Here is a 14,903-nt window from a genome sequence, read left to right as displayed (position 1 = left end):
TATATTCTTTTTAATATTCTTTTCCATTATGTTTTATAACAGGATATTGAATATAGTTCCCTGTGCTATACAGTAGGACCTTGTTTATCCATTGCTATGCTTTTCTTTATAGCGCTCATCACTATCTTGACTTGTTTATTTTGTTTAATGAAAAAAAAAAAACTTTGTCCCCCACTAAATACCATTAAGGCAGAACGTTTATCTTTCTTGCTCACAGCTGTGTGGCTATTGTTTAGAAGAGTTCCTGGCACACAGTAGGTGCTTTTTTCCACTCACGAACTGCACCAAGGCCAATGGGACCGGAGGGGAATGAGCAGGAAGTAGGGCTGCAGAGACTGGCAGGGACGTGACCATGGAGGGCTCCTCGGCCAAGTCGGATGCCTGGGTCTTGATCCTGAGAGCAAGGGGAAGCCGATAAAGTTTTAAGAAGGGTAAGGGTGTCATCTGATTTAAGTGCCACAAAGATGACTCTGCTTTAAATGTGGAGAATAGATTGGAGGATGGTAAGAGAGGCGTCTGGATCCTAACGGAGAGTAAGTGAAGCAGGAGCAAACTTAGGAGAGGAGTGGGCATTTCAGAAGAGAATGTCGATAGGGCTGAATGTCCAAGAAAGAGGACCACAGAGTCCCCTGTCTTGAGTGACATGAAAGTCACCGGTAACCCAACAAGAGCTGTTTCGTGTATTTATTTATTTAATGTGGAGTGAGTGAGCCCGAAGAAGTCAGACGGCAGCGTGTTGAGGATTTAGGGGGAGGTGAGGACACTTGAGGAAGTGAACGTAAAGCTTAGGATGGTTGTGGGAAAGAGCGGAGGGGCGAGGGGCTGATCAAGCTGGCGGAACAGAAGGACGTGGAGCTCACTTTCTCCCACAAAGACATCAAAAATACACCTCCAGGGGACTTCCACTGCCGGGGACATGGTTTTGATCCCCGGTTGGGGAACTAAGATCCCACATGCCATGTGGCCCAGCCAAAAAAAAAAAAAAGGAAAAACATCTACATGTAGTTCTCACAGCACATCTGAAAATGGGAGATGACAGTGAGTCTGTTCTAGTGGAAATGGAAGGGATCCCGTGGAGACAGGGCATCGAGCACTTAGGAGCAATAAGGGATGGTCCAGGCCCTAGTGACCCTGAAGAAAGCAGGGTGGGAACGGGCTCGTGGGCCCACGTGGAAGGGGTGGAGGAGCCTGTCCTACTGTAACCACTGGGTATGAGCCAGCAGCTCGCTGCAGGTGGAGGTGAGGTAGTAGTTCCTCTCTCATCACTTCCATGGTCTACGCGGAGGAGGAAAAGTAGGTGAAGTGATGGCAGGGCCACGGGGTTGAAATACTGTGGTCCTTTAGGAGAGGGAATTGGTCAGAGAGAGAGACGGGCCTGGAGAGTGACGTGGAAGGTCCCTGGGCTTAACTGATCCTGGGTCCTTTGTGCACTCTGTGTTCTTGGTGTCACCCCTCCAAGAGCCCAGCTGTCTGAGCGCAGGCCTGGAGAAAACAAGCCACTGGCTCCCTCTAAGGTTGAGTTTCCCCGGGCCCAGGACAAGGGCACTCCAGAGGGTGAGGTCATTCAGGCCTTTGGCAAAAGTGATTAAATGATAGACCAGGAATCTAAATGGCTGTCAGGGAGGGTAGGGGATAGACTGGGGGAAAGAGAAGGGGTGGGGGAGGGGAGACGGGGAGCAGAGTCCAGTGATGTTAAGGAAAGGTTGTGGTGGGCCTCCTGAATAAATGATCTGGAAGGGAGGAAAGTTGTGTTTGGAAGTTGAATTGGGTGCTGAATTCACGATTTTTGGGCTGGAGCAGCTCTGGATGGTAATGTCTAGATTATGACCGTATGTGGAATTCCATGATTAAGGGTACAGTTTTAATGGGTCACAATTCTCATCATGGGTATTAAATACTTTTGGATCAGTAAGGTACCAGTTCTAACATTTGGACAATCTTAAAGAAACATTCTAAGCAGAGCTGAATTTCTTCTGCTATAAAGAGATTATTGTTTTGCACCTTTCTCTGTGGCCCCTGGTTTAGTTTGTGATTTTATTTCATAGGTTCCAGGAGTGTTCTTGCGGTTCTCTCTCTAATTTGGTTCTTCTGTGGAAGAATGTTTCCTGATGTCATTAAAATCAGTGTACCCGCTAATCATAATTGTTGACTTTTATTGAGCTTTGTCTTGCTAGGTAGCATCCTGAGTTTTACTAGTTCCTATGGATTATCCGGAGATATTACTCAAAGCTGTGTGTTCTGTGCTTTCAGATCGTTACAGATAATGTCATACCTTTTCGGTAGGAGTAGCTGTATCATCACCTACAGTTATCAGTGGCTTCTCTATCGACCAGGTCATACTGTCATTTCTTAGTTCTTTCCATCTAGCTACTGCTGAGGGGATCTTATCAACATCATATACAACATAATGAGAAACAGAAGAAATACCTTGTATGTACAGTGCAGTAAAAGACCCCTCATCAGGTCATAATTGTCAGGCTGTACTTTCAATAGAATGTTAAGTTTTAGGTAGTTTGTATATATGAAACCGAGCCTTTTTCTTGAAAGGGTTAATATCTTTTGTGCTATTAGCTTCACTGCCTTTCCTTCCACTTCATTTTAGGAAGAAAAAAAAAAGAAGCCCCGAGAATGCTGGGCTGTTCCCTCGGCTGCATACACGGTGCTAATGAGGTGCCTTCGGGAAGGGGTAAGCCTCCTTTGTTGTCCTCTGTAGACGCTTGCAATTGTAATAACCCTTCAGGCACTGTGTGAGGATTGTAGCCTGCAGCAGTGCAGGAGCCTGTCAACCAAGCACTGTATTGCTCCTGAATTTAAGCAGTGCCGACAAGCCACTGTGAGCCGGAGACCTACAGTGGATCAAGTGTAAAAACCAACTAACTCTCATTCACTCGTTTAAATGTCTTGCTTTTTAAGAGGCGATAGCAAATATAAACAACCTAACTAGTTCTCAATAACATATACTTAATCCTCCCCTCTCTTTTAAAGTTATCAATACAACAGTTTAACAGGCAAGGTGCATGCAGAGAATTTTCTGCGAACCTCAACATCCCTGTGATTATCTTGTCAGGTTGCCATTTTGTGGTTCAGAAACGGGGAAGCTGCCACTACTATCTGTTGATTTTAATATTAAGTAGTAATTATTATGTGATGTGGGTTTTTTTTTTTTCCAGTTTATTCACATCCCTTCTCATGCTATTGTTAATGGCTGAAAACCAGCCAGCTGGCCAAACAACCAACCTGAATACGTAGCTCCTGTGTGTAATTGTGTAGAGGATTTAGTGACTGACCTAGAAGGTTGGCATTTTTCTGTTTGCTTTAAACCTTGACATTGTTTCACCCAAGGCAGAGCCATAAGCTAAAAACATTCCTTAAGGAATGAAAAAAACACATGTCAGAATAAACATCTTTCTTTTGAGTTCATTACTTCATGCGTTATATGGTAATGGAATGATGTCCCAAGTGTAGAAAAATCTCTGCAAGGTTTTCCCCTGGTGATCCAGAAAGGAGGTGTGAACACTTACCCGCCTGTAGGGTTAACTGTGTAGTCATTTGTCACTGTGGGATGTGAATGAAGCCAGTATTCTCTACTTTATCAACAATATGAGAATTCAGTTATTTTTATCTGTGGTCAAAAGACATGTTTGGATTTATCATTCAAGGCCTCAAGCTAGGCACACCTGGGGGCACATGGATGAAGAAGGTGGAATTTCTATTCATGCACAGATCCTACCTGTTGTGGGAGCTAAGATAAAAATATAAAGTGGAATCTGTCAAGTACATTCATGCAAAAGAATAAAATACAGGAGCTCACAGGAGAAAGGAGTCTTCTAGGAATTTTTTAAATGGTGTAAAGAAATTTTTAAAACTTTGTGTCTTTAATTTATAAAACTTAGATTAATGCCTAGTAAAAGATGATCAATTCTAATCCATGAGGTGGTATCCTTTATTAAATATATCCTCCCCACCCCCTCCTGTGTTTTCATTGAGTACATACTGTAAAGAATAGCGTTTGAGGGCTTCCCTGGTGGCGCAGTGGTTGAGAGTCCGCCTGCCGATGCAGGGGACACGGGTTCGTGCCCCGGTCTGGGAGGATCCCACATGCCGTGGAGCGGCTGGGCCCGTGAGCCATGGCCGCTGAACCTGCGCGTCCGGAGCCTGTGCTCCGCAACGGGAGAGGCCACAATGGTGAGAGGCCCGCGTACCGCAAAAAAAAAAAAAAAAGAATAGTGTTTGATACACATGTGTATTGTTAACAAAAAATAACTGTAAAATAGCGATGTAGCTAATGGTATAGTTAATGAATATACACACTTGCCTTTTGTCTTGGTATGTATGACAAGTCTTGTATACTTTTCTTTAAGAGGGAGAAAAGTCCAGAACTCTCTAATTTATGAAAATTTTATATGTTTGAAAAGCATTTAAGTGTATGCTTTGGCAGCATGTACACTAATATTGTCCCTATTAAATAAATTCAGAGGTGATCATCCCCCCCTAAAAAAGGATTTCTGTCCTTACAAAAATAATTCAATTGTAGCAATTGTTTAGCATATTTGTCTAATGTATTCAGGACATAGTTGAGGTAAAAAAATTTTAAGCCATTTCAATGATTAAAAAAAATTTTTTTTAATGTAGAAAACTGTTTTCCCAGCCCCTACTGGTATTTCTGAATGTAGGTTCTTTAATAGTGAAATGTATCTCATATACAGAAGAGTATATGAAATGTAGGAGTATGGTTAAAAGCACACACTCTGACCCACTTACTCTATTTAAAAAAAAAGGGGGGGGGACTTCCCTGGTGGTGCAGTGGTTAAGAATCCGCCTGCCAATGCAGGAGACATGGGTTCGAGCCCTGGTTCAGGAAGATACCACATGCCGCAGGGCAACTAAGCCCATGGGCCACAACTACTGAGCCTGCACTCTAGAGCCTGTGGGCCACAACTACTGAAGCCCTTGTGCCCTAGAGCCTGCGTGCTGCAACTGCTGAAGCCTGTGTGTCGCAACTACTGAAGCCTAGGGCCCGTGCTCCACAACAAGAGAAGCCAGTGCAATAAGTCCGTGCACTGCAACGAAGCCCCCACTAGCTTCAACTAGAGAAAGCCTGCACGCAGCAATGAAGACCCAATGCAGTCAAAAAAAAAACAAAAAAAAAACAAAAACCGCCAAGGGAACGTCACCGGTTGCTTAGAGAATTTTTCTGTCTCCCTCTAGGATTGCAATTTGTACTTTCTTTCAAAGAGTAAACACTATTCTGAGTTCGGTGATAAACTTTCCCAAGGTTTTCTAATTGTTTTCTCTTTTTACTTTCGCAAGTTTTTCTTTATAGTGTTTCCCTTTTTGATTGTATTGCTAAATATTACGTTGATTGAGTCTAAATGTTGAACTCTATAAATGGACTGGCACTGTGTTCTTTTGAGACTTAAGTTTTTTGCTTAAAGTTAGGTTGAGATTGGTACATGCTGATTGTGTAAAATGTTTGTACCACTGAATAGTATGTTGTTGATGTGTGCCTCAGAGACACACGTGTGTATCAGTTTATACTCACACCAGCAGTGTATAGGAGTATCCATTAACTCACATCTTCTTGAACATTTGATATAGTCAGACTTTTAAGTTTTTGTCAATCTCGTGGGCATTAAATCGTTTCTCAAAGTAGGTTTAGTATGCATTTTCCTGATTACTAATGATAATGACCATCTTTTTCTATTTATTTTGGTTTCTGTAGTTTTTCCTGTTTTGAAAATGATTGTCTTAGTTTTTTCTGTTGCTTTGTAGGAATTCTGCACACCTTCATTCCCACCCTCCCACCCACCCAGCCTATTGTTATAAAATGTTTCAAGTATTAGAAAAGGAAAGAAAACTATAATGATCACCTCTATTTTCATCACCTAGGTTCAACTGTTAACGTTTTGTCCTCTTTGCTTTGTTGTAATATGTGTGTGTGTATATCTTTCCATATGTGTGTATTTATTATTTATTCATTCATTTATTTTCTGAACTGTTTGAAAAAAATTCAGATGTCATGGTACTCCACCCATAGGAATTTTTAAAAAATGTATTCTGGATATTAACTTTTTGTTGTTTATGTGTATCCCAGATACTTTCTAATTTGTGTTTGGTCTTTTCCTTTTCTTTACAGTGTCTGTTGATAAGCAGAAGTTCCTAATTTGAATAGAAATTTATCAATCCATTCCTTTATTATTTGTGTTTTTTATATCTTAAGAAAAGCTTCTCTCCTCCAACTTCATTAAGATGGTCTATTACATATTTCTTCTAAAAGTTTTATTTTTCCTTTTTCCCTTTAGAAGTTTAATCTATTTGTAATTGTTTTGTGTGTGTGGTGCTATGTGTGGATCCAGTTTTACTTTTTAAAATAAACATAATCTGTTATCCCAGCATCACTTAATTAAAAGTCCATCTTCCCCCCACGGCTCTGCAGTGTACCTCTGTCATGTCAGTGTGCATGTCTCTTGTCTTTATTTAGTTCTGTTGGCCTATTATCTGTGCCATGCTGTCTAAATTAATAGTATTTATTTTTAATAATTTAAAAATATAGAGGGGTGTTTTTTCTTACCATTTTAATCTTTTTCATGAGTTTCTTAGCTTTTTTTGGTTCCTTTTTACTTAAAAAGTTGATTCTAAAAGTTATATGCAAGTTCACCTGTTGGGATGTTGATTGAGAGTATATATCTATGAATAAATTTGAGGAGAATTGGTTGATATTAGTGAAAATGGAAGGCATACTCAGTGAGAAAACTAAAAAGAGAATGACACATTTGGTTTAGAAAACACTGGAATAAGATGATTGAAGTTCCTTTGAATTCCTGATGACATTCAGCTAATGTATTTATTTAATTCATTGCTTAAGTTAACTCTCTCATGTACAGCTCCCGTTCTTTACAGGTAGCATTTATGAAACATATTATGTACTGGCTGGACACAGGAAGGCGAAAATGATTAAGACACTGCCCTATCTTCATTTATTCGGAAAGAAAATTTTTTTTTATCCCTGGTTCAGTATGCCATTTATTGTTGTTTTGTAACTACATTTGCTTTTTTTTTTTTTCCTTTTTCTTTCTTGTGTAGTTACTAAGACATTTAAGACTATTAACTTTCAACCTAGTGTTAGCTGTATCCCATTGTTTTGACATGTAGTGTTTCTATTATTGTTATTTTATAGATAATCCCTAGTTTAAAATTTTATCTTGGTCCAGGGTTGTTTATGAGATGGTTTAAACTTTTTCAAGTGGGTGGGATTTTATTGCCTCTTTTTTCTTTTGTTGCAATAACAAAGTTGCATTACTGTATAGATCAAGAATGTGGTCTGTTCTATTTCTCTTGTATTTTTTTAAATTGTGGTAAAATATATATTTAATATAAAATTTACCATCTTAACCTTTAAGTATATAGATAAGTACATTCACATTGTTGTGCTGTCTCTGTTGTTCTTAAATATATTGAGATTTTTTTTGCCTAACTTAATTGACTTCTTTTTTCACTTTCAAAACTTAGTAATGTACCTTTTTGGACATGGGCCGTTGATTCTGGTTTGTACTCCCTTTTCTCCTCCCTTTAATCTGTGCATTGAGAGAAAAGCGGAATGGAAATTTTACTTTTTTGTTTTAATTGATATGTAGACTTCTTAGAAGACAGTTTTAGTTTTAAATTATACATATTGTTTTTGTTCATTGTGCATAGATAACTAGCTTTGCCATGGGAAATTCAGACGTGTTTTAAGGGTTTTCCAGTCAAATACCTTGGGACACACTGGGTTAAACAAGGTTGAATAGTTTCGTTTGTTTGTAGTTGGTACTTTTCAGAGCTTTTATTTATTTATTTACTTTTTTCAGAGCTTTTAATTATGAATCTCCATGGGCGCATATCGAATGCGATGTTTTCAAAGTTATTTGCCCACAGACCTACCTTATCCTGTGGCATGCTGTGAGATCCACTTAGGGAGAAGAAGATAGTCTTACACTGGGGCTGTCATGAGTTTGTTTAAATAGTTTTCAGTAGGTTTTCTCTTTTTCAAAAGGTTACCTAAGAGATTATGACCTTGTTTTCCAAACAGGTCAACCTGTTATGATTTCTATAATTTTAACAATGGTAATAGAGATGTGAGTCAAATGCCTTTGATCTTGTTACAGATGTAAACGCTCAGGTGGAAAGAGGGGAAGTATTTAGAGTGAGAGGCTTAAGGTGGAACACACACACACACACAAAAAGGAAGATCTGGTATAACTGTTTTAAAAAGAGTGTGGCAGTATAGAAGAAAAGGTACCCATGATGACACTGAGTCATCGTTTCAGAGTTGGGGCTGGCATTTTGGAGACCTTGAGCTGGGAGTCAGAGGATGTGGATTTCAGTCCCAGGTGTGCCACTCTTGAGTAGTGTGATACTGGCCAAGCCCTGGGGCCCCAGCTGATGTTTTGTATAAGGAAAGGTACCTGTGTTGGTTGATCTTCCACATGCTTCTGACTTGGGCCCTCTTTGACAGCTTTCCATTCCATTGCTTTGACCTATTGTAGACAATGGCAAAGAGCAGTTCTCCCCTTGGTATCATTGCTGTATTGATCTCAGGAATATTTGGCATTGAACTTAGGTGGCATATGTTCTGTATGTGCATGGAATAGGGAGGCTGAGAAAGCTGGCTTTTCTTGAAGGTAGTTATTTTTATCTCGGTAGGTAGCAACCTACTGTACAGTGCGCACAGAAGCTGGAAATAGTACCTAGAGTGTTTCCACGTGTTTAGAGGAGATTAATTTATGCATTTGTATCTAATCAACCACCTCTTTTTTTATAGCTTGCATAATAGTCTGTATATAATTATGGGTGCTGAACTGACACCTGGCATATGTTAAAATGTGAGGTTCAAAACATAAATGGTTGGCTTTATTGTTCATTTCTGAACAATAGCTTATTAGATAATTTTGATGTAACAAAATTCTTTTAAGAGGAAATTGAATTTTCAGTTTTAGTGCTTTTTAAAAAAGAAAACTATTGGTAAATTGCTTGTATTTAATTAGGAAAAGATGGGGCTTGAATTAGAATGTATAGAGGTGTTAGCCATTATATGTATTATCTTTGAAGTGTTTTTAGACACTAGTTAACGAAAATGAGAGAGAAGTTAAAATTCTTGATACTGGGTAAAAGTGAAAATGTACAGCTGTATTTTCTGTTTTTGTAACTGTTTTTGTAACTGTTTAAGTTTAATCTTCCTAATAAAGAATGTGTGTGCCGTCAACATTGGGTTCTCTGCGGGTACGCACAGTTCTCCTCGCCTTTATGTAGTGAAAGTGAGCAACGTGTATGTGGAATAGGAATGATGCAGGGTTTCTTGTGTTTTTCCTTTTAATATCACTATTCATAATATTTGGAATGCTGTTATTAGTAGGATGCAATACTAAGTATGGAGTTACCTAATGTGTCTTGAAGCAAACCTTTGAGAATGGCACAAAGAAGCGATCCTGAGTTTGCACTGAGTAGGGAGTAGACCAGCTTCCAGAGACTTGGTGGGCTAAGAGGCACAAAGTATGGTATGTTCACTGCTAGGGTGAGGTTTATACCTCCTCTTCTCCTGCGGCAGATAATCTTCAGGGGGAAGCTCCACGGGGTTCTACGATTTATATTGGTTCGGTTTCTCTGTAAATTTTCATGTTCCTTTAACTGTTTTATCCCATTACATGCTTTGTAAACTTAACAAATTCTACACCTCTTTTGTTTCTTTCTCATTTAATACCTGTCTTTATGTTTTTTCTATTTATCTTTTTATTGTTTAATGGTATTGTGGTTAGAGGGAGTGGTATATGTATGATTTTAAATCTTTGGTATTTGTGGATACTTCTGATGACTCAGTATGTATATGTACTTAGGGGGAAAGAAAGGTGAATTCTGCCATTGTTGGGTGATGTGCTTTTTTTCTTATAGTAGCTCAAGCTTGTTAATCTGATAGATAGATATAGATATAAATCTATGTTCATGCTGATTGTTTTTTGTCTGTTTTATCAGAGGTAGGGATTTAAATTGTTTTTCAGCTTTATTGAGGTATGATTGGCATAAAATTGTAAGATATTTAAAGTGTACAAAGTGATGATTTGATATATGCATACATTGTGAAAGGATTCCCCCACTGAGCTAACACATCAGTCGTCTCATATTTTATCCCGTTAACCTTTTTGGGAGGTTGGGGTGAGAACATTTAAATTCTTCTCTTTTAGCAAATTTCAATTATACTATATGGTGTTATCAACTAGAGTCACATTGTTTTACCTTATATCCCCAGACTTTATTCATCTTACAGGTGAAAATTTGTACCTTTTTACCAACCTGTCCCTATTTTCCTCACTTTTACCTTTGTTTTTTTTTTTTGTTTGTTTGTTTTTGTAAGAATATCCCTTTTTTTTCTTTCTTAAATTTACTTTTTAATATTTATTTATTTATTTTTACTTTTGGCTGCATTGGGTCTTTGTTGCTGCGCATGGACTTTCTCTAGTTGCGGCCAGCGGGCGCTACCCTTTGTTGTGGTGCTAGGGCTTCTCATCGCGGTGTTAGGGCTTCTCATCGCGGTGGCTCCTCCTGTTGTGGAGCACAGGATCTAGGTGCGTTGGCTTCAGTAGTTGTGTCTCATGGGCCCTAGAGCGCAGGTTCAGTAGTTGTGGCACATAGTTGCTCCGTGGTGTGTGGGATCTTCCGAGACCAGGGCTTGAACCCGTGTCCCCTGCATTGGCAGGTAGATTCTTAACCACTGCGCCACCAGGGAAGTCCCTTACCCTCTCACCGCTGCGGCCTCTCCCGTTGCGGAGCACAGGCTCAGTGGCCGAGGCCCACAGCCCCAGCCGCTCCGCGGCACGTGGGATCCTCCCGGACCAGGGCACGAACCCACGTCCCCTGCATCAGCAGGCAGACTCTCAACCACTGCACCACCAGGGAAGCCCTTTACCTTTGTTTTTGAAAGGTATTATTGTTGGATATAGATTTATAGGTTGACAGTTATCTTTTTTCTTTTTCTTTTGGTACTTTAAAGATTGTTCCACTGTCTTCTGGTTTGCATTGCTTCTGATGAGAAGTCTCCTGTCATCCTTATTTTTGTTAGGTTATGTGTTAGATGATCTCTACATAATGTGTCTTTTTACTCTAGCTGCTTTTACAGGTTTCTCTTTATTACTGGTTTTTAGCAGTTTGATGATGATGTACCTTGGTGTGACTTTTCTTTTTTCTACTTGAGGTTCATTGAGTTTCTTAGAGTGTGAATTACTAATTTTCATAAATTTGAAAAAAATTCAGCCAGTAGTTCTTCAAACAAATATTTTTTCTGCCTCCCTCTGCCCCCTTTTGGGATTCTCATTGCACATACATTAGGTTGTTTGAAGTTGTCCCACAGTTCACTGATGTTCCAATGCTTTTTTCTTTTTTACCCAGTCTTATTTCTTTCTGTGTTTATTTTGGATAGTTGTTTCTTTTTTTTCTTTTTCTTTCTTCTTCTTCTTTTTTTTTTTTTGCTAAGTGTTGTGTCTTCACTAATCTTCACTAATCATTGAGTCTGCAGAGTCTAATATGTTAATCCATTTCAGTGTATTTTTCATATAAGACATTATAATCTCTAGCCCTTTGATTTGGGTCATTTTTAAATTTTCTATTTCTTTCCTTATGCTTCTTTCTTCTTTCTTTCTTCTTGAGTGTATGGACTGTATTTATAGTAGCCATTTAAATACTTTTTTCTTATTCTGTCACCTGTGTCATTTCCCTTAATTAAATTTTCTTTTTATGAGTCATATTTTCCTGCTTTTTAGTGTGTGTGAATTTAATTGGATGTCAGACGTCGTGATTTTTATGTTGGGCACTTTTGTTTCTTTATAGCCTTTTAAGTACTTTGGTGCTTTTTCTTGGACTCATTTAAGTTACCTGGAAACAGCTTGATCCTTTTTGAGACTTTTAAGCATTGTTAGAACAATCCAGAACAGCCTTTAGTCTAAGGGTTAATTTGGTCACACCACTGGTGCAATCTCTTTCTTCGGGCTTTCCTTGATGCCCTGTATTCAGGTGGTCTTTAGCTTATTGGTACACTAATTATTTCCAGCCCTGAGTAATTTCTAAAGATTGTTCTGCATACTCCTTATGATTTTAAAATTATCTTCCAGTTTTTATGTTATGCTGTAAGCTATAATTGTGTATTTTCCAGATTATTTCAGCCTTTTAATTGAAATATGTGGAGAATTATGTTATGCTAGGTTTAGTGATTAACCAAATGTAATAGTTTTATAATAGCCTGAAAAAATGACCACATCTCCTAAAACACCTAACACATCCAGAGGCACTCTTGGTATCAGGGCTTTATTTATAAAGCAGTGATTATGAAGAAATGATGTGTATATATTTCTCATCCTAAATAATACCTATTTAATTTTCTCATTGTTTTCTACTCCTTCTCTCTCTCTAGGAAGAACGTGTTGTGAATCACATGGCAGCAAAGATTATTGAAAATGTCTGCACTACCTTTTCTGCTCAGGCCCAGGGCTTTATTACAGGAGAAACTGGGCCTGTTTTATGGTACCTATTCAAACATTCTACTGTTGATTCTCTTAGGATAACTGCAATATCGGTAAGATGGAGCATCTTTTGGGGATATATTTGCATGTATTTAAATACCAAGCTTGAAGAACTGTGCTAGATACAGAGTAAATTTCACTGGATAGGTAGAAATCTCAGAGTAACAGTTGGTGAGAACAGTAATTTGATTTTCTCCTGAAGCAGGAGGACTGTCAGGAAATTCCAATAGGATCTTGTGTGACCATGAATTACAGTTTCAAAAACTATTTGGAGGTGATAGTGGAAAACCATGGCAGTGGTTAGGGTGCAGGATTTGGTTTGGTATATTTCTAGTGTCCCTTGACTTTTCCTGTTAGCTCCCTCTTTCAGACTTTACGTTAAATGGGTTTATCATGTGGTTCAAATGAATTCATATTAATGTTCAAGCATCTGTGATTTTGCGGTTTCTGTATTTTGATTGGTTGTCTACTGCTTTGCTTCCATGGTTATAATGACTTGATGTAAAGGATAATTATGTATGAAGATGTGTTAACCTGGTTGTATCAATTTAATAGTCGGTTGACCAGATACAGGCCTTTCTCGTGTCATTTATTTATATACTCTTTTTGATCACCAGTCTTATCTGGACTCTCAACGTTATCTGGTACCCTCCCTGTATTTCTCTAGTCTCCTCATTCTTGTGCTTCTCACTGTGCCAATTTCAGACCTTATCCTCTTTCCTTAACCCTCCAATCCCATGGTTTCCCTCCTGCATCCTCAGTAAATGGCTTCCCCCTCAGTAAATACTTCCCAGAGAAAAATGGAGACATCCAGCGGGAATTATCCCAGTGTCTGTCTTACACATCTTTGGACCTATTTGCATCCACAACTATCCTGCCTCAGTTCTTTCTCTCCTGTTACAGCTGATGAACTGTCCCTTCTCCTGTCAGAGACAAACGTGTCCATGATTCTTCCATCTCTTCTTTTTTTGAGAGTCTCGACTCAAATGGTTATTTTTGCTCTTTCCTAAATCTTTACCCTCTCCTTGTGTACTAGATCTTCCTAATCAGTGTTCAGGTATTCTTTACCACATTAAAAATAAAAAGACACACATAAAAACATATCCAGAGTTTCTTAGGAGGTACCTCCATCCCTCCTCCCCCCGTTCCCCCCACCCCACCCCAGCCGTACTTCTTTAAAGGGTTATTGCCACAAGCTTGCTCCTTTCTGGACTGTTTTCTCTTCAACCCTATCTGGTATCTGTCCTAAAAACACCAGTGAACTTTCTCAAGGCATCTTTGAGTCACATCTTAAGGCATTCGTTTTAATCCTGGGCCTTTAAAAAAAAAAAACCTGGTTTTAATTGGGTTTATATTATCATTTTCATTTTTATGCTCAGCATGATTTCTTTTCTTGGCAGAGATTTTTTTCCAGTTGTTCCCACCCAAGTCTCACACCTTCTAGCTCTTTCTTCGTTTGACACGTTAAGCTTCACTCTTTGATCTTGGGCTTTTTATATTTTGTTCTTAGTGTTCATCTAATTTATTAATTTTTGACTGTAATTTTTCCGATTTCCTCCAAAATGTCTCTTCTTTTCTGCTCCAGGATCATGTTCAGTATCGTACGTTATATATTGTTTTCATATTTCTTTAGTCTCCTTCAGTTTGAAACAGTTCCCCAGCATTTCTGGGAACTTCATGTCATTTACAGGTTTAAAGGACACAGGGCTTGTCTTTTGTAAGGCAAGGCTCAACTTGGGTCTCTATAGTGTTTTCCCGTTAAACCTCCTTAACATCTTTGAGGACCCTTACCTGTAGCATATGTCTCTGTGATGGTTGCCATATGATGACCATCTGTTTCATTCCTTTTATATCAGAGATTGGCAAATACTTTCTGTAAAGGGCCAGATGATATGTATCTTGGGCTTTGATGGCCACATATGGTCTGTGTTCCATATTCTCTTTGTTTGTTTTCTTTAACACTTTAAAAATGTAAAAACCATTGTACATTGTTCTCATGAGCTGTACAAAAACAGGCCTTTGGTATTGGTTGGAATTCTACTTTAAAGAAGCTCTTTCCCTGCTCCCACACGTATGTGTGTATTTATATCCTTATGATCATGGATACCTTTTTTTTTTTTTTGGTGGTACGCGGGCCTCTCCCATTGTGGAGCACAGGCTCCGGACACGCAGGCTCAGCGGCCATGGCTCACGGGCCCAGCCGCTCCGCGGCATGTGGGATCTTCCCAGACCGGGGCATGAACCCGTGTCCCTTGCATCGGCAGGCAGACTCCCAACCACTGCACCACCAGGGAAGCCCCATGGATACCTATTTTATTCAATGAATTGTAATGTGATACTACTATTACCACTATTATTATT

The 14,903-nt window shown here is 39.0% G+C and overlaps 1 protein-coding gene across 1 annotated transcript in view; it reads left to right on the top strand.

Moving 5' to 3' along the window:
- ULK4 (unc-51 like kinase 4) overlaps positions 1–14,903 on the top strand; it is a 512,005-nt gene that overhangs the window by 95,227 nt on the left and 401,875 nt on the right. Inside the window, exons 19-20 of the mRNA XM_082849145.1 lie at positions 2,603–2,686; positions 12,434–12,595. Of these exons, the coding sequence (XP_082705271.1) occupies positions 2,603–2,686; positions 12,434–12,595 (246 nt within the window). The remainder of the gene's footprint in view (positions 1–2,602; positions 2,687–12,433; positions 12,596–14,903) is intronic.

This window comes from Leucopleurus acutus (genome assembly GCF_964270905.1).
Source record: "Leucopleurus acutus genome assembly, chromosome: 10".
Lineage (NCBI taxonomy): Eukaryota > Metazoa > Chordata > Mammalia > Artiodactyla > Delphinidae > Leucopleurus > Leucopleurus acutus.
Note: the sequence above shows the minus strand (reverse complement) of the source record. Positions and strands in the feature narration are given on the sequence as shown.